General features: G+C 40.4%; 1 protein-coding gene across 1 annotated transcript in view; it reads left to right on the top strand.

Moving 5' to 3' along the window:
* Positions 1–19,805, top strand: part of CCDC6 (coiled-coil domain containing 6) — a 122,581-nt gene that overhangs the window by 84,109 nt on the left and 18,667 nt on the right. Inside the window, exons 4-5 of the mRNA XM_017889911.1 lie at positions 12,710–12,813; positions 14,670–14,830. Of these exons, the coding sequence (XP_017745400.1) occupies positions 12,710–12,813; positions 14,670–14,830 (265 nt within the window). The remainder of the gene's footprint in view (positions 1–12,709; positions 12,814–14,669; positions 14,831–19,805) is intronic.

The raw sequence follows: 19,805 nt of genomic DNA on the forward strand, positions 1-19,805 counted from the left end.
CTTGTCCAATGCTTTGTTGCCTCCAGGTCTTCATGGGTCTGTTTCCTCTGCCTGGAACACTTTCTCCCTCCTCTATCCTATCCCTGCTCAAGCCTTACTAGTGTCCCTCCTCCAGTCAGTTAGGTGTCTGTGCTGTGAGGAATTTCCATAATATTCAGACCTACTCTTGTAACATTCAGTACTCTGTTTAATTGTTTCTTTCTTATAGCATCACTATAAGATGAAAGAGGGCTGAGACAAGGTTGACCTTAACACTGTACCCCTGGTGACTCTAATCTGTTAGCTCTCCAAAAATTGTAGCTGCTGCCATTTATACTGAAAAATATCATCTAATTCCTATGGTACTTTGCCCTGCCTATTTTCCAGGAAAATAAGTGTGTATATTATTTAAGCCTCAAATGTCTCACTATCTTCCTTGAACTGGTTATCTGTCTCTTCAGTTATGGACATATTTATGCTCATATGTCATTTGCAATCTGGCCTCTTTAACTTTCTTCTTTGCCCATGCTGCTGTTGATGCTCTTGTATGGCATGCATCCTGCATTAATCCAATACACCTATATTGCATGCCTGCTGTGTGTCACAAACTCTTCTAAGAAAGATGACGGGAGGTCCCTGGCCTTGAGGAGCCTGGTCCAGGGAAGCCAGTACTGAGGGATGCACTGGGCAAAGTACTGTGGTGGAGGAGAGGAGTGGGGCTCCCACCGTAGCACAGCAGCCCGCTAGCAGCAGAGAATGCCTGCAGCTGCTCTGAGACTGATGCAGAAGAAAAGACACCCACTGGCTAAGTGGGTCTGCGTTCAGCCATGTTGCACGGAAGCAGAGATGGGAGAGGAGGCAGAAATGAGGAGAGAAAATAGGTAGTAAAAAGTGTTTGCAGGTACTCTATAGAGTAAAGATGCCAAGAACAGAAAAGAACTGTGAAGGAGATGTGACATTGACTCCCAGCCTCTACTTTGGGGGTCATGGAGTAAGAGGAGGTTTTGGTATCTGCTGTGTGGTATACTTGAGGGCTTAGGCTCATCTTTACAGTGAATGCCAGATGGAAAGAAGCCACATAGCTCTACCAGGGCTTGTGCAAGCCTCAGTGCTAACCATGCTCAGTGGTTACCTTCAGCCACCAGATGATACTGGGTGACTTAAAGGGGCTTGATGGGACCCCAGCTTCCATGGGCAGCACAGGGAGTGACCCTCACTCATCTCAGTGCCCCTCACCATCTACATCTGCAGCAAATCACAGAGGCCAGGGTTTAGAATATGAATTTGAATCCTCACGACAAAATTTTTTAAATTCATTGTCTTAATGAAGCAGGAAAAGATTTAGTATATTTTAAAGTCTATCAGGAAGGAAAGAAACTTTTCACATTTCCAGTTCTTAGAATAGTGGCCCTTAAGATGTTAAAAACAGTTAATGATACTGCTAAGGAAACAAGATGGCCTTTCTGCCTTGGTTGTCTAGAAGGTAATTCATTCAAAAATATAACCAAACTGACATTATAGCCAGTCCCCATACAATTCTGATGCTACTCGTTTTAGAAGCTACAGCAACTAACTAGTGAATTATACAGATAATCTTTGTGTCCTTGTGATTTATGAGTGAACTGAGTGGCTAGTGGCTCATATTCACGTTTGCATCCTTGGGTGATTTGGTTTTACTAACTCTTGTAGAACATGGTTGTATTAGTCCTTTTTCATGCTGCTGATGAAGACATACCCTAGAGTGGGCAGTTTACAAAAGAAAGAGGTTTAATTGGACTAGTTCCGCGTGGGTGGGGAAGGCTCACAATCTTGGCGGAAGGCAAGGAGGAGCAAGTCCTGTCTTACATGGATGGCAGCAGGCAAAGAGAATGAAGAAGATGCAAAAGCGCAAACCCCTGATAAAACGATCAGATCTCGTGAGACTTATTCACTACCGCGAGAACACTGTGGGGGAAACTGCCCCCATGATTCAATTATCTCCCACCAGTTCCCTCCCACGTCATGTGGGAATTACGGGAGTACAGTCCAAGATGAGATTTGGATGGGGACGCAGAGCTAAACCATATCAATGGTGTTTCTTAAATTCACAGGTAGTGTGACCATACTGGGTCTTGTTTAGAATTCCATTCATGCTAAAAGCTGCCCTTGCAGATTCTGACAGCTAGAGGAATCCATCGAAATTGTGCTGAGTAGAGCACCTACTGATTTTTGTGTGCCATTTCGAAAACACAAAGAACAACCATGTTCCTTGAGGAGTCACTTGCATTAAGGAAATGAAATTTAGTGACTACCATGCTTACTTTGTAGTTTAGTTATAAATACAAATTTCAGATTATGGAAGTCTTGGAATCTTTTTTAAATCACACATTTGCAATGTAAAAGTAATCCATTGTTCTTTCAAGACAGTTTGGAAAACAAGTACAAAAGAAGTACAAAATGAAAAAAATATGACCTAGATTACAGTTCGCCTAGAAAACAGCTATTGATGTTTTCTTCATTTTCTCCTCCTCCTCTTCTTTTCTCTTCCTCTTCTTTTAAGTGGATTTATAATTGACTGCCCTGCTTTTTAAAAAATAAAACATAATAACTTAAGTCTGCACATTTAGATAAGCCGTATTGGAGACATAATCATAGTAAACCCTGAAGTCGGTTTGGTAGGAATTTGATTATAGCAAATCCACAGTGATGTTTCACTTGCGTGAGAAGCTTGGGTACATTCATCCCACCCACTGCTTGTCCAAGAGAGGTGGGGAAGAAACCTCAGATAACAGCTGAAAAATAAGTGGGATTTTGTGCCTTGGAAGTGAGAAAACTAGGGTCAATACATCATACTCAAAAGAAGCTTCAGGAGGCTCTCTGTTGAGTTGATTTGCTTTGGAATTCATTTGTTGGGATGTGATGAAGCCAACTAAGGGGTGCCAGCTCCAGACCTGTGAAAGCAGACTCTGAGCTCTGTCAAGGGACACAGATAAGTCTCTCTATAGGACATGAAAAAGGAGAAAAATCACCCAGAATTCCTTTCCTAGACTCTATTTCAATTAAATAGAAAAACTCACTGTGTTCCATCTTGTAAGACTTTATTTTGAAGCATCAGATGCCACATATAGATCAACTTGTACAGATGATGTTACGTGATGGGAGGGGAAAAACTCAATGTATTTCCTGTGTCAAAGGAGAGGCAGCTCGTCATGATCCAGTGACGTGCGTCTTCTGGTTACCCACTGGGGACAAAGACCTTGCATGTTAAATTGAAGGGCACTGGTGTGCTGCAGTAGAGCATTCAAACCCAGAGATACTGTACTGAGACTTCCTAGTTGTAATTGTGAAATGCACAGGTCTTTTTCTCTAGATCAAAACAAGAATTTGCTCGATGACTTAGATGTTCTTCCTAGCTGAACGCACAGCAAATGAATGAATGGCTAAGTAAACTTGTCATCCCTATGTAAGGAAGTGGGATGAATGTGGTAATGACAAGAAAGAAATGATTTATCAAGAAAACTTCCATTTTGGATAAAGAACATCAAGTTTGTCCAAAACTTCCATTTTGGATAAATCACATTAGGGCAAGAGAAGTTGCCCTGTTGTTTTCTTAAAGAAGCTTGTTTTAACTTTAATAATATTTTGGGCTGGGAGACAACAAAGTCTTGCTGTTGAAGCAGGATATTTCCCTGACCCCTTCGCAGGAGTTGTGACAGTAGTGTCTCATTTTCTCAGCCCACCACTCTCAACTCCAGTGTGGGAACTGGAGTGAACAAGTGCTGCCACCAGCTGGCTGCTTAGGTACTGGCAGGGAAGAACTCTGTGCTGGCCCCATAGCAGCGTTTAGGTGGGGGTGCCTGTAACTTCTGAAGCCCCAGACGGTGTATTACAGTACTCTTTTAGTTCTGCTGTCCATGGACGGCTTAAGTGTTAACAGTTCAGTGGCCCCTTGCCTTTTTGCATGAGTCGACTGCCCTCCACCAGCGAGGGCAAAGGGCCAGTGTGACAGCCTTTTGTATCTGCACTCGTAGCTCCCGAGCTCTTGTCTGGCATCCAGGAAAAATGAGGTTGCACGAATGAATTGAAGGATGGTAAATATGGGGGATTTTATTGCCGATGAAAGTGGCTCTTAGTGGGAAGGGGAGCTGAAAGGGGTATGGGGCAGGTAGGTGATCTTCCCCTGAAGTCTGCCTGGATTCTTCTCCAAAGTTATGCCACAAGCTGTCCCTCCAAAGTCAAACCACTTCTCTCTAACCTCCAGCTGTAGTTCCGTCTACCGGCTGAGTCTGGGTTTTTTTGTTTGTTAGTTTGTCTGTTTTTATAAGCATTGGGTGGGTTGGGACAGGGCCATGGGTGGTTTAGGAAAAGGCAACATTCGAGTGGAAAAACAAGGATATGAGTTCTCACTTTGAACTGTGGTTTCAGGCTTTTTGGCTTGAGGATAGGGTTTTCCCAGGGACCTGCCCTTTTCTGCCTAGAATTTCTCTGCCCCCCTGTCCCTGTCACTGTGTTGCCCAGGGTGGTCTCAAACTCCTGGGTTCAAGCAGTCCTCCTGCATGAGCCTCCCAAGTAGCTGGGATTACAGGCAGGCACCACCACACCCAGCAAGATGCTTATTTTAGGTAATAGTGTGATGGTAGCCACTGATCTGATAGTATATTTGCAACAGTTACAGATGTCATTTCTTTCCTAAGGCATTCTCCACTGAACTCTTGATGTAGTAAAAGAATGTATACACAATACTGTGCAACTTGCTTTCCCTCAATGGCAATTATCTGTTAAAAGAATTCCCTTGAGTAATGAACCCAGTATGCAAATTTCTGTAATATTATGTTGATGTCAAAGTGATGAAAATGTTAAGACCAGAAACGGTATTAATCTGAGTAATTAAATGTGTGTCTATTTAAAAAGTTATTTCTCATTGAAAGGAAAATTTATTGAACTGATGATAAGTTATGAAATAGTGTCATTTTCATGTTGATAATGGCATATTAATATTGTCCTGAAATTATATCCGTTTCAAAGAACAAATCTAATTCTTACAGGAACATAATTTTTTAGAAGAAAAAAGATGTAAGCTGTATTAAGGTTATCTCTGAGCTATCCGGAAAATTCTGTCTTCCAAATAACTGAACTTTCACTGTCATTTATTCTTCTGAAGGTTGATTGGCTCATTCTATATTTTAAATATGTCAGATAGTACCATACTAATGGATTGCTGTTTTCGGATGTACTATTACTTCAGTTACACTAGGAAACTCAGTTTGTTAAAGATTAGATATCTAATTTTTTTTCTATTATAAAAATAGCAGATGTTGATTAAGAAATTGGGCAGGCCAGGAAAAAATAGGAAGATAAATTATCAACAGCGTAACTTTCACCCAAGGGACAGTCATATTTATTTTGCTGTATAGTTCTTTCTGATTTTTTGTGTGTATTTTTCCTTTCGCCTGTATTTTAGCTATATGTAGGCAAGTTTCTTTTCAATTATAACTTTGACCTTCTAGTCTAGAAAGTGACCGCTCTTCCTCTCCCTTTTCCTTGCCCCTCACTGGCCGACTTCTTCGGCGCTTTCTCTACTCAGCATTGCATGGGCCGTGTGATGACCTAGAACTTGTTATTAAAATTCTGAAAGCAATCACAGCTTGATTAACCAAATAGACACCTGGGAGGACTCTATGGTCTATGAACACCTGTCTTAGCTTATCTGTAACACAGACTGACTACTTGTTTTGTCTTTTTTTAAAAAGACAGTTTTCCAGAATGCAAGGGTCGGATGTCTTCCACCTTAGGAGAATTGCCAGGACTGAGTAAAATTCCACTGATCACCTGAACAGACAGCTGGCACAGACACTGCTCGTTTTACCTTAGTTGTCTCCATTGCTTTACTTTGTGAAGGCTTTGCCAAGGACCACTGTGGTTTGCTCTCAGCTATTTTCATGTCAGATGCACGTAATGTATTTTAATAGCCCCCTCACGAATTCTGTTAGTCATTCTTTCCAATATATAGGCACAATCTGGATTAACTCAGATGTGTGGGAAAATAGGATGGAATGAGGTAGGATCTCTTATTGTCTCTGCTCTTGTAGTAGAAGCAAAACTGTGACCATTTTTCTGACTTTGATTTAGTTTTGAATAAGTATATATTTTGAAAATACATACTTATATTTTCCCAGGTGATGTTGATGTACCCGCAGGTCAGCACTTTGAACACTTGGACATCTCTGAAATCACATAGTAAAGTGATAAGAGATGGGGCTAAGCTTTTAATGGCCTTTAGACATAGCCTTTAGACATAACCTAACCTGGAAGGCTTTGGAAAGTTGTTGTGTTAAATCCCCAAAACACTGTTGTGTTTTCTTAGGATTTGCCTCTTATAAAAAATAAAAAAAATAAAAAAAAATTTGGCCAGCTTAAGGGTTTGGTTAATTGGGGTTTAAAATTTTTTCTTTTTTTTTTTCCTTTTTTTTTTTTTTTTTTTGAGACAGGGTCTCGCTCTGCCACCCAGTCTGGAGTACAGTGGCACAATCATAGCTCACTGCAGTCTCAAGCTTCTGGGCTCAAGGGATCCTCCTGCCTCAGCCTCTTGAGTAGCTGGGCCTGGAAGCGCATGGCACTGCATCCGACTCATTTTTTATTTTTTTGTAGAGACGGGATCTCACTGTGTTTCCCAGGCTTAAGTGCCTGGCAAACTTTGTGTTCTATTTATATGATAGCCTTTATTTCATAGGCTTCCCCTTCTCTTTATTATGCCTGGATTAATGCATGCCTTAGTTATAATGGACTGCTTTCCAAAATTTGTTTTATAAATCAGATGTTTGGGTTTCGAAACATTTTCCCATAGTAATGATGATAATATGGTACTTAGACTAAAACCTTTCAAAGCAGATTGAAAAGTTTCACTAAAACCTTTCAAAATCCTATAACTGAGTATAATATTTAGCTAGAGTTCTCATCCGACTTTTTTGCCAAAAATTCCTTACTCCCACCCCAGCATCGTAGTCCTCTTTAAATGGAAAAATACAATAGTAAGAAAGAACTGTGGTAGCATTGAGAGCCACCTCTCAGCTGCCCTACTCCCTTTCTGCTTCTTTGGGTGGTGGTCAGGATCTGTCTACTGAGAAGACACAGGTAGGACTGGCTGTGAATTCAAATAAGCCAGATGCATTTTTACATATTGAGTTTATTCATTGAAGAAGTTCTGAATTTATTTTGGGAACATAATAAGAACTTCTGGTCTGATGTTAATTAACCTGCAGTGAAAAGTAGAGCTACTCAAGAGGAGTAAAGAATTTGGCAGTTCATTGAACTGACTTAATTACAAAGCAGGCTTTCCAATGAATATTCAGCTCCAATGAATAAATCAGCTATATCCCTTGGTGCTGGGTGCTTGTGGAGTAATCACAGTACGGGACTTGGGTTAGCCTGAGAATTAGATGTTTGGTAAGGGATGAGTGGGGTACGTATTGCATGAACACCAATTTTTTTTTTAAGTGATCAGATATTATTAGAAAGGATGTGGAAGGGAGATTATTACAGATAGAGACCAGCATATTGAAAGCACTGTATCACTCAGCTTTTTACACCTGAAGCAAGAATTTCCAACTTATTACCCTGGAAACTTAACATATATTATGAGATTGTGCAATGACCAGGACACTAAGCATTGAAAATCTGTTTTTACTGTTTTATGTTCACTTTGGCTCTGAATATATAGGATTTGGAAGTAGGTGGGAAGGAAGTGGTGGGGACACTGATAAAGAACTTATCAAGCCTGTAATCCCAGCACTTTGGGAGGACAAGACGGGCGGATCACGAGGTCAGGAGATTGAGACCATCCTGGCTAACGTGGTGAAACCCCGTCTCTACTAAAAAATACAAAAACTAGCCGGGCGAGGTGGTGGGCGCCTGTAGTCCTAGTCCCAGCTACTCCGGAGGCTGATGCAGGAGAATGGCGTAAACCCGGGAGGCGGAGCTTGCAGTGAGCTGAGATCCGGCCACTGCACTCCAGCCTGGGCAACAGAGCGAGACTCCGTCTCAAAAAAAAAAAAAAAAAAAAGAACTTAAGGGGAAATTAACCAAGGGACTCAATATGATTTCTTCTAATTTCTCTGCTCTTTAATGTCAGCCAGAGCTCCTCAGCAATGCTGAAAAGTTGAGATTTTTAAAACTGAAAAAACAAGAGGCCCTGCTCTTTGCAGGGTTAAAGATAATATAGAGTCCTATAGCACTGCCAGCCTATGTAATGAAGTACGGTAAGTCCTCGCTTAACATTGTCAGTATAGTTCTTGGAAACTGACTTTAAGTGAAACAACATATATGAAAATCAATTTTACCAGAAGCTGATTGATATAAATAAGAGTTAAGTTCCTATGACATATTTCTGGTCACAAAAACATTATCACACTTCTAAATAAAGACCCGACGTACTTCTAATGTTAAACATTGAAACAAATGTGAGTTATGCATATATTAAAGAAAGATTAATGAAAACCATTAATTACCCCATTTTTAGTGAATCAGTGAGTGATGGCCATAGTAGTGATGTGTTAAATCAAGAATAAATGTTTGCAAAGTAAAAATTGTAAGGAGCACCTCCTCCCAACTCACAGTTGAAAAGCAAATAGTAACAATTACAGCAGCTTGCTGAACACTTGCATACTGCATCATTGATTTTCATGCATTTGTATGATTAGCATATACTTTATGGATTTGTATTTTACAATAATTTGTACTCATTCATTTTCTAATGTGCTTATTCCAGTTCAGATCAAGGGTGGCTGGAGCCTGTCGTGTCAGCTCAGAGCACAAAGCAGGACCCAACCCTGGACAGGGCACCAACCCATTGCAGGACACACTTATATACACACTCTCATTCATTCCAGAGGGACCATGTAGACACGCCGATTGCACATCTTTGGGACATAGAAGTAAACTCGAGTATCACAGACATGGGGAGAACATGTGAACTCTATATAGACAGAGGCCCCACTGAGAATCTGCTTTTTTCTTCCCCCCTCGTCAACGTTATAATAACAGGACGTTGAACATTCAAGGACCTACTGTACTTGAGAATCCACACTGCTGAGCTGGGGCCTCCTGTGTTGCCTGCGTCGTGGAAATAAATTAGTAGAGCAAATTGGGACAGCAAACCCAGGTTTCACACCCAGAGTGCCCGGGTTTCCTGAGGTGGGCAGTAGATTGATAGCTGGTAACTCTACCAACAGATGCCAGGAAGGAGCCGAGACTCACACAGAGCTCCACCATGTTTCCTGATCTTGTCTGTTTCCAAAATTGCTCATAGACTCCCTAAACTGCCCTTATTTCCCTGGCATCAGCTACCCCCAACTCTGCTACTCCCAAGTATTGTTGGCAAAGGAGATAGGCCCACAAACCACAGCATGATTTGCCCTAAATCCATGTTTCCCTCAAGTTCCTCTGTAATTGCTGGTTGGACAGGACCCAGCAATTTTGGCTGCCATGGTGACCAATATCCATTCCTATCTTGGTGGTATGACTGCCTGAGTCATGTCGTCTTGCAGGCTAGTGGTTTCCTCAGTTTTAAAATGATGATTTGCCTTGCTGCTTCTAGCTCTAAATATGTGTGACAGAACTAGCTCTGACTGAAGACAGCTACTGTCTTGACACTGGGCGGGAAATGACAGAATGGGTAGGCCAGAAAGGGACCTGAGGCATCATTCAGGCCAAATTTCTCATTTCATACATGAGGGCATTGGGGCTACAGCAGCTGAGTGACCTGCTCAGAGTCACATGCCTCATTAGTTACATATGGGTAAAGACAGCTTTGTCTTGATTTTGCTTCTCAGAGTTATTGATTAGTATTATGAGTATTTACTCTAAAAGTAATTGAGCATGCATTTCTCCACTAAACATCATACTGCAAAATGATGCCTGCTTGAATTTTTTTCTTGCTTATCAACTATCTCTACCTCCTATGATGCTTTTAAACACTGGAATTGGGATCCTTAAAGGTAAATGCCTCATAGTTATTTGTTTAAATAAACATAATTCTGAGGCTAGAGGCAGTGGCTTATGCCTGTAATCTCAGCACTTTGGGAGGCCAAGGCAGAGGACTGCTTGAGGCCAGGAGTTCAAGACCAACCTGGGCAACATAGCAAGAACTCATCTCTCCAAAAAGAAAAAATGAGCCAGGTGTGGTGGTGTGTGCCTGTAGTCCCAGCTACTTGGGAGGTTGAAGCAGGAGGATTGCCTGAGCCCTGTGGGTTAAGGCTGCAGTGATCCATGATCGTGCCACTGCACTCCAGCCTGGGCAACAGAGCGTGAGACGTCTCAAAAAAAGAAACGAAATGAAATGGCCGTTGATTGTACTTCAAAGCTTGGCCAAAAAGTATGATGAATGCAGAGAATCACGAAGTTTAATAGGAGTTATATAAGGGTTCCAGGATTTCTCATTGTTGCTGCAGGTAGGAACTGTTTAACATTCTGAGGAACATTTGCACGTTAATGGGGTCTCAACTTTGCGGCACAATGTATTTGACTTATTTTGACACTCTGTACCTCCCCCTTTTTGCCCTTGAACTTCTCTTCAGAATCACATTCTGCCATGCAAAAACAACATATTTTGAAACTCTGTTTCCAGTTTGCTTCGTAATCATGGCTTATTCACTTGTCAAATAAGCCCTCTAATATATATTGATGGCCTATAAGGTGCCAGATGTTATTCTAGATACTGGGGATACACCAATGAATGAAACAGACAAGACAAATCCCTTGTAGAACTTAACATTCTGGAGGGCTGGAACAGAAATGGAACGGATATCCAAATATGGTGATTATCATAGCCAAAAAGTGTTGAATGCTTTCTAAGTGCCAATTAATTATCAATGGTTTACCTAGATTTACAAATGTAATGCTCACTGTAATCATATGAGCCAGACATTATTTTTGTCCCTCATTTTGCAAATGATAAAATTATATCTAGTTAATTTTCTCAACATTTTCTAACTAGTGATTGATGGAGCTGGGATTTGAATCTAGGCATTTGGCTCAAAGTCTGTGATCATAAGACAGAAGTGTAATTTCAAGAGTCTCCCCCCAGTGCATTGGCTGCTGTTTTGTGACTGTACCTAAGTTTGTAGGAAATATTTTAAATATTCAAATGGCCAGTTGTTTCTACAGCTATTTTTACGGCTTTCAGAGGAGAAAAGCCTTGAGCTCTGTCATCATATGAGAGTGTTTTTCCCCATCTGTTTGAGACCTCCTTTTTTCTCTAAACTTAGAATATGATGATGCCATTATCCTTATATCATTTCCTCTCAGGTCTTGATTGTTCAGGTTCTAAGGCAGCTGATTTTATGCATATTCATTCTGGCTCAGATGTGGAACAAGTAGCTGCTCACCTTCATGTGGCTGTCCTGTGCTCCTGTGTGAATATGGGCAAGTCTTTTGCTCTCTGTGAGCTCCTTAAGGACCGTGGGTGGTGTTGGTAGTACTAGTCATCTCGGGGAATTGAGATTGGTGCTTCTTAAGACTAAACTACCAAGAGTTTCAGAAAGGGGAACGTCATTTTCTGTAAAAAGAAAACCACACTTTGGATATTCTGATGTTTGATTGCTTTAAAGGACTACATTTTATTCATCTTTTTGGTTCTGCCTCATATGTGCACATGGGATCTTTGGATGAGGAGCTTGCCTCTGTGACCCACTAAGGAAATGTGAAATCTATTAACATCTTTGTGCAATCAAGAATAATTAGTTGACTCAACCGTTGAAATGGTGAATTGCCACTGGTTGAAGAAATAACATGGAGACCGTAGCACAAGCTCTTTGCATTAAGAAAATTTTGTTTTAATTGTTTAATATGTCAAGTACAGAGAATGATAGAACACATGTCCTCTACTCATTGCTATGAAACCTTATTGCACTTTCAGTCTCTCTTACCAGCCCTCTTTTTCCGCGGATCTTTTTTATACTATTTCACAAGTATATAATTGTTTCATTTACTGTCTTGACTCCCACTAAAAGGAAGATCCATGAGGGCAGAAATTCCTGACTCCTTGGTTCACTACTATGCCCCCATTATCCAGTCATTGTTCTCAGTATTTATTACATATTGCTCAATATTGATTAATTGAATTTTCCCATGTTTGCTTCGTTGAAATAGAACACTGTTGGGGTTCCCTCCCCAACTGCAAAGCCTCCCCCAAATCAAATTTTCTTCTTTCCATAAATCCTTAGAGTAACCAGTATTGTGGATTTGGTGTTTATCATCTTTTGTGCATGTTTTTATATCTTAGTACATGTTTATTTATCTCCATTAGCCAGTATGCAGAGTTGTTTGGGAGCTTTTAAGAGTTGTTTATATAAATAGTAATATAACCTTTCTGACTTCTGTAAGAGACAAGCCCGGAAGAGTAACTCTAAGCCCGGAACTGTAAGGGACAAGCCCAGAAGAGTCCTGATACGACTACTACACCAAACTCCCCTAAAGACCTCTCTAAGGAGGACTTTCCACATGCCTCGAATAAATGCTGAAACAAGGAATGCATTTCGTGTACCAGACAACAATTAAGCATTAACATCCAAGAATGAAACTGTCTAGTTTTTTTCAAAGTTTAAGAACTAGAGGCACTTAATATGTTTGTGCCAGAAAATTGGCCACATGTTTGCAGTTTTCTCCAAGAAAAGGGGTCCTAATTGTTCAATCAAAAAATGTATTAACAAAGTATAAGTGGCCTGACATTTTGGCAACACTTTTTTCCTTCCTTTAGTTGAGACGGGAGAAGATTGACCTTGAAAATACATTGGAACAAGAACAAGAAGCACTAGTTAATCGCCTCTGGAAAAGGATGGATAAGCTTGAAGCTGAAAAGCGGTTTGTTTAGTCTTACTGTTCAATATAGGGTGTGTGTGTGTGTGTGTGTGTGTGTGTGTGTGTGTGTGTTGCTGTTCTGGGCATGACTGAGGGATAGCAGTAGTACACCTTAATTCTTTGGTGATGCACGTCATTTTAATTGGCCAAAGGAAAAAAAATGTTGAAAGCCTTCTGAACTATTCTTATGTTGGGCACCTCTTTATTCTTTGCTATCATACTGTCCCAGTAGAATTTCTTTTCATTTGGTGTTACAAGGCTATGAGAGAATTAGTCATGGTGCTATTGTTCAACTTTAAAGTCTTTTCAAGGATGGTTGCAATTTCAACTTTCCACCTTATTGAACTGGCTTCCCCAGTTGTTTTCTAAAGTATATAGAGTATACTATGTACTATTATTTATACATCTCTGGAATTTACTTTATTAGGAAGCCTGAGATTTTAATAGTAAAATTGTTTTAAAGCCTACTGTGAAGAAATACCTTTACATACTTAAGACTAGGATTCTTTGTGTAAAATGTATATACTTGCAAGTGGAATGTCACTCAACAGCAAACATTTCTTAAACCCCTTTGTGCAAGATAGTTAGGCCCTTGTTTTCAAGCACTGAGTACTTTGGGAGTGTATGGGGCAGGGCTTGTAAGAATGGGAAGAAGATTCTGTATGTGGAAATGTGTGTATGGGTGTAAAAGTGAGTTTTAAAAAATGGTCATTAATCCATTTCACCAAGATCTTTTGTTTGCTACCGAGAGTCTTTCCTCCTTAAGTATTTGGTTTGGATGCATATTTGTAATTGTTTTGAGTTCATGTCTACATTTGCAAAATATAGGCATACCACATAGCTTTAAGAAAAGTGAAAATTAGAACTATATCTATAAGAAATACTTGTATAGTCATATCCACTGTGCTTTGCTGATACGTATTATTATAGCAGTACTAACAAGTTGAATTATGAGAAGTCATTCTGTGTAATAAATGCAGGAACCATTATAATATTTTAACACACTATTTTTCTCAAGGGTAGACCTGGATGGAGGTAACTCAGTTTGCTCTTGGACAAACTCAAAGGTACAAAGTAAAAACAAAACAAAAACCCCAGCAGCTATGGAAAGGGATTTAGAGATCTGTTGCCAAAGGAAGACTTTGTAGAAGGCAGTTGGAGGTTTTACATGTATTAGTGCCAAATTATTGGATTGAACAGTATGGAAGGTTTCATTTTGTAGGTCAAAGCTATTGAATGTCAGCATTTTATATCATTCAACATAAAAATAATTGGTAAAGAAGGTGGCACTACTAATTATTAACCTGATAATTCTGGTTTTGTTTTAACTTTTACCTTTGCTGTGCCCAAAAGCAAAGGGCACCTAGTCCAGTTTGCCATGCCCTTGCAGGAGGGAATTTTAGAAGTTGAGTCTCTATGTTACTTTACCCTCCAAGGAGATTCATAGTATCTTAGAAGCTTCAATCAAAAGCCATAAGAAAGTGGAATTTCCTCAGCATCTTCATGCACTAAACCCAAGAAGTTGAACATTGAGTCAGCAGATAATTCTAAGTGCATACTGTATTCCAGGCATAATTATCAGATCCAGATGTTAAATAAAGACTTTTCAGTATTGTTTAATTACCAGTAGTCATTTAAAAGGAAAAAAGGAGATTAGAATCAGCTCTGCCCTTTGGCCTGAGATACCAGATAAGGGCAACCAGAAGTTTGATATAAAATGGGCAGGGGAATTAAGCAACCCTGTGAATTCTGGCAGTAAACAGGAGCTTGCTTTCAAAACAAACCTGCCAGCTAGTGTGTTGTTTTGTCTTTTCAAGGAAAACTGTTTGTCATTGTTGGAATTTTTCTTTTCAATGAAGAATCCTGCAGGAAAAATTAGACCAGCCCGTCTCTGCTCCACCATCGCCTAGAGATATCTCCATGGAGATTGATTCTCCAGAAAATATGATGCGTCACATCAGGTTTTTAAAGAATGAAGTGGAACGGCTGAAGAAACAACTAAGAGCCGCTCAGTTACAGCGTATGTAGCCTCTGGTTTCACTAGTTTTATGCTCCTAGAATTAATAACTTTACCAAATATAGGGTATTACCAATATTGAATTACCATTGAATTTGCAATAATTAAATTCATATATTACTGATGCATGTTTACCTAAGTTTATTATCCTGGAATGGATTCTTTTTTTTTTTTTTTTTTTTTTTTTTTGAGTGTTATAGTAGGGGAGAACAAAACCATTTAGAATACTTCCAGAAAATAATTCAAGTAATTTCAGGAACATCCAGGATCACAGGTAACATTTTAAATCTTCTCTGCCATGTTTATCTCTAGGATTGTGCTGACAAAAATATTGCAGCAGACCTCAAAACACTTTCAAAATATTAAGGCAGAGAGTAGTTTACCTTCCTTACTACTACATTCAACCTTAGCTGACATTTGTTCATGCTATTTGAAGAGTAAATGCTTTTGAAATGTATACTTAATATTTTGGAAGAGGCCAAGATGTTGAATTGAAAAATCAAAGGACTAGCTCTCTGAATACTTGATTAGGTCCCTGTGTAGTTTCTTGGGTCTCTCCTATTTGTTTGTTTTTGGCTGTTCAAATTTATTTTTTTGAACAGATAATTCAGTGAAAGGTGTGCAGTGAAAAAAATGTGTCTTCCTCTCATTCCTAGTCTCTAGCCAACCTGTTCCTACAATTATACATTTGTACTGTATTCTTCCAGATATATTTGTATGTAAACTTATTTATACAAATACAGTTGACCCTTGAGCAACATGGGTTTGAACTGTGCTAGTTTACTTATATTGTGGAATTTTTTTTTCAATAAATAGTTATCCGTTCGTATCTGGAGGTTCTGCATCCAAAACCAAAGATGGATGGAAAATACAGTATTCATGGGATGTCAAATCTGTAGGTGCGGAAAGCTGACTTTTCCTATCTGTGGGTTCCTCAGGGCTGACTGTGGGACCTGAGTAAGCACACATATTGGTATACTTGGGAGTCACAGGTTCTGAGGGACAGCTGTAGTAACACAATGAACACACTCCTTTTTACACCTTTTTTCGCTTACTATGCATTGTAGTTTTTCCCCTGCCGATACATACAAAGCTGCCTTCATCCCTTATTTAAAGGCTGCATAGTATTTGATTGTATGGATATGCCATAATTCAACTAGTTCCATACCAGTGGCCCTTTTTTGGTTGCTATGCTACAACCACAATGAACATTTCTGTACACATGTTTGATACCTGTGCAAGAACACCTTCAGGATGGATTCCAGGAAATGGATTTGTTGGGCCACATGGAATATGCATTTTAAAAAGTTCAGTGATTCTTACCTTTGTTTTCTTCTCTGAAGTTCCTTACAAATTCCTGTGCCGTGGAGCATCTGGGATGGTGCATCAGCATCATCTTTGGAGCCTTGGAGAAATATAGTGTAGTACTTTCCTATTTCTGCTATTACAAATTACCAGAAACCTAGAGGCTCAAAACAATACAAACTTACCATCTTACAGTTCTAAGATGGGAATCTCTAGGCTAAAATCAGGGTGTCATCAGGGCGGCCATCCTTCTGGAGGTTGTTGGGGAGCCTGTTTCCTCACCTTTTCCACCTCTAGAGGCTGCCTGGATTCCCTGGCTCGTGGCCCCTTCCTTGCAGTCGTACCACCCCACCTCTGCCTCTGTTGTTACATCTTCTTTTCACTCTGATTCCCCTGCCTCCCTTTATTAGGATCCTTGTGATTATGTTGGGCCCACTCTGATAATCTAGGATAATCTACCCATCTGAAGCGCCTCAACTTAATCACTTCTGCGAAGGCCCTTCTGTCAAGTGAGTTTAGTAGCATTTATAGGTTTTGGGGATTAGCATGTGGACATCTTTAGAGAATCACGATTCTAGCACCATACAGGTTTCTGGGCTTACTCCATGGAGTAAAAAAGGGGCATATTAAAAATATATATATAAGTAATCCTGATGTGAACCTCAGGTTGATAATGTTCATTCAGTGAAAATCAAATGAGATATATCAAATAGTTATCAAATATTAATTATTTTAAGATTTTTGAGTTTCTACCATGTGAGTACACAAATATCTTTCAGCACCTTCCTGAACTCTTTCCAGTTCTGTCAGTTTGCATTTTTCCTCCTCGTTTATACTGCTCCATTGTGCCCCTAGCAAAAATTTTAGAAGGAATTTGGGGAGAATTTATGCTTACTACTGTCTCCATACTGCACTGTTTAGCCTCTGAAGAGACTGCAGATACTAACAGAGGCATTTGTAAGATTTTGTGAGGACAGAGAAAGCTGAACTAAAGAAGCAGCAGTGGCACTTAGCTGCTTGCAGTGATTGGATTGGGCCTAAAGGATGTGTTAATGACTTTTCATCATCCATTCCTTGCATTCTCCTTAGGTTAGATGACCTGGGCCTCTTTTGGATGCAGCTGTGGGAGGTGGCTCCTCATCCTCCAAGCCTGACTGCATCTGAACTTGAACGTCTCTCTCAACAGTTCTCAGTGATGTTTGAATGTTGGCATCTCCTGGCCAGCTTTTAATAGACCAGTGGCTAGGACTTATCCTTGGAATTCTGACTTAATGGGCTTAGGGTATGGTCTGGGCACTGGTATTTCCTAACCATGAGCTTGAAAGGGAATGCAAGCCGTGCAGACCTTTGGATCATTTGGGAGCCATCTCTTTGGAATCTTTGTGGAAGTCGTCCTCAGTTCACACCATCTTTGACTAAATAGAGTAAATCCTTACTTCACATCATCCTTGGGTTCTTGGAAACTGACACTTTCAGTGAAACAACTTACTGTATAACCAAACCAATTTTACCATTGGCTAACTGATACAAAAAAGAGTTAAGCTCCTGTGGCATACATATGTTGTTTCACGTAAAGTCACAGTTTCTAAGGATCTGTGGTGATGTTAAGTGAGGGCCTACTATATTGGGAGATGGCTGTAGACCTGGGGAGATATAAGCTGTGGCCCCTAAGTACTAGGGAGCTCTGTGTGCAAGAAGAAGGAGGAGGACTCATAGGAACAGATCCAGTCAGGTGAGGCTGTGTGTCAGCAGGGGGCAGCCAGGGAATGCTCTGGTGACAACCTTCTGTGTATGAGTCTGTGACACCAAGAGGTGTTGGGCCTGGTGCCTTCTCTGTGCCTCTGTCTTCTAGGTCAATTGCTGAACTGCCAGGAAGTCTTCCCAGCCAGTCACTGCAGGGGACATTCTTATCTATAGATATATGGTTTAAGGATGCCCCTGCTGAGTTCCCACCCCCGGCCACCCCAGTGCTAAAGGATTACCGTTTTCTTTGAAAGACAGTGTCCTCTGGTTGTTGTTCTTGGAGCCTCACTAATCGTTAATTCTGCAAAGGATTCCATGGCAGTCTCCAGCACCTTTCCTGTAAAAGGCATAAGATTCCTATTACGGAAAAGAAAGTCAGCATGCTCTGACAGTCACCCTTCTAGTTCTAGAAACAGCAAATACTCTAAGGGGTCAATCTTTTGTTTCCTGTAGAGCTAAGTGAAAAATTCTGCATGCTTGCATATTTGGGATGAAATAATTTAATCGTTTATATTAAAAGTGTACTTTGTAAATAGTTTCCCAGCATGCCTTCAATTAAAGAGATTTTTGCATCTGGATTAGACAGCAGGGTTTCTGGCTATGTTGAAACAGCCAAGGGATTTAGTGTTTAGTGCACGTAATAGTGTTTAATAATTTCGATATTTTTATTTGAATTTCTAAAATAAGGATATTCAGGAGCTTTTGTATATTCTGTAATGATGTTGTCTTGGAAATCACTGAATACTTATCAGAAGTATTTATTGGCTAAAATGTCAGACTTTTGTAGAGTTGCTTAAAACTAAAACTAATTTGATGGGCATTGAGAGTTGAAATAGAGTCAGTCTGTGGGAGAAAAATGCTCAATGTGGCATACAGCTCCTTCCTTCTTCCCTAAATTTGGACCGAACTGACAATATGGAACAGCAGCCTACAGGAAACTCTCTTAGATGTGCTTATGGCCACTCTGAATTTGTAACTGCTTTTCAGAAAAGATAAGTATATGGAGATTTTACTTTTCCCAAGTTCATTGACAAAGACAAGGAAAAGAAATGAAGCAAGAAGATGGGTAGACACCACATTTTGTATTAGATAATTCTGGTTACTTGGTAGCAGATTCTGCGTGAGATAAATCAGAAAGGAATGGGGGCGGCGGGGGGGGGGTTGTCGAAAGAGGAAGGAAGACGTGTTTTTCTTTTTTTGGAAGGTTGCAGAGTATGGCACAGAATCCTGTGAAGAATAACCTCAGAAGGATTAGAGTTTTGATGGCTCCAGGGAACTTAGCTGGAGGAGACCCTGGATCCCCATAAAGATGTCAGTTCCCCATTTCAGATTCCTGGGAGAGGTAGTCTGAGTGGCTCAGCCTGGGTCCAACATCTAGTCCTGGAGCTAGTCAGCTCTGTCCTGGGAGATGGGTGTTGTAGCAGAGACCTGGATTTGTGAGGGAGCTCCTGAGGAAAGGGTATTTGTCATAAGCAAGATGCCATCCCAAGAGGTGCCAGCTATATACAGGTCTTCACCTGCCCTCTGTCGTAGCATGTGCGTGAGACAGGGTGACAGACAGCCACACACATACCACAAATTAGACTTGGAAATATTCATCTAAAGTTTTCTGGTTTACTATGTCAATGTCTATTCTCATGAAAAGAATGTTAACTGTTATCACGTGTGTTCTAGTACAGTGGGTCTTGGTGTGCCACCACCACTGTGCACAGCGGGAATGCCGACAGGTGTCACGGGCTCCCCTAGACGGCTCGCTATGTCTGGAGTTGAGAGGCAGCCAAATTGAGGTCTGCCCGTGGGCAGAATCTGGGTCTCCCTCCTTTCCGAGCTCCAGCAATGTAGAGAAGAGTTCTAGTAGTGGCTACTTGTAGACTCAGCTACAATTCCACCATTTCCTCTTCTACTTAAAGCACTTTAGAAAGCAAATGAG

Source organism: Rhinopithecus bieti, unplaced genomic scaffold (genome assembly GCF_001698545.2).
Source record: "Rhinopithecus bieti isolate Rb0 unplaced genomic scaffold, ASM169854v2 scaffold_18620, whole genome shotgun sequence".
In the NCBI taxonomy this organism is placed as follows: Eukaryota; Metazoa; Chordata; class Mammalia; order Primates; family Cercopithecidae; genus Rhinopithecus; species Rhinopithecus bieti.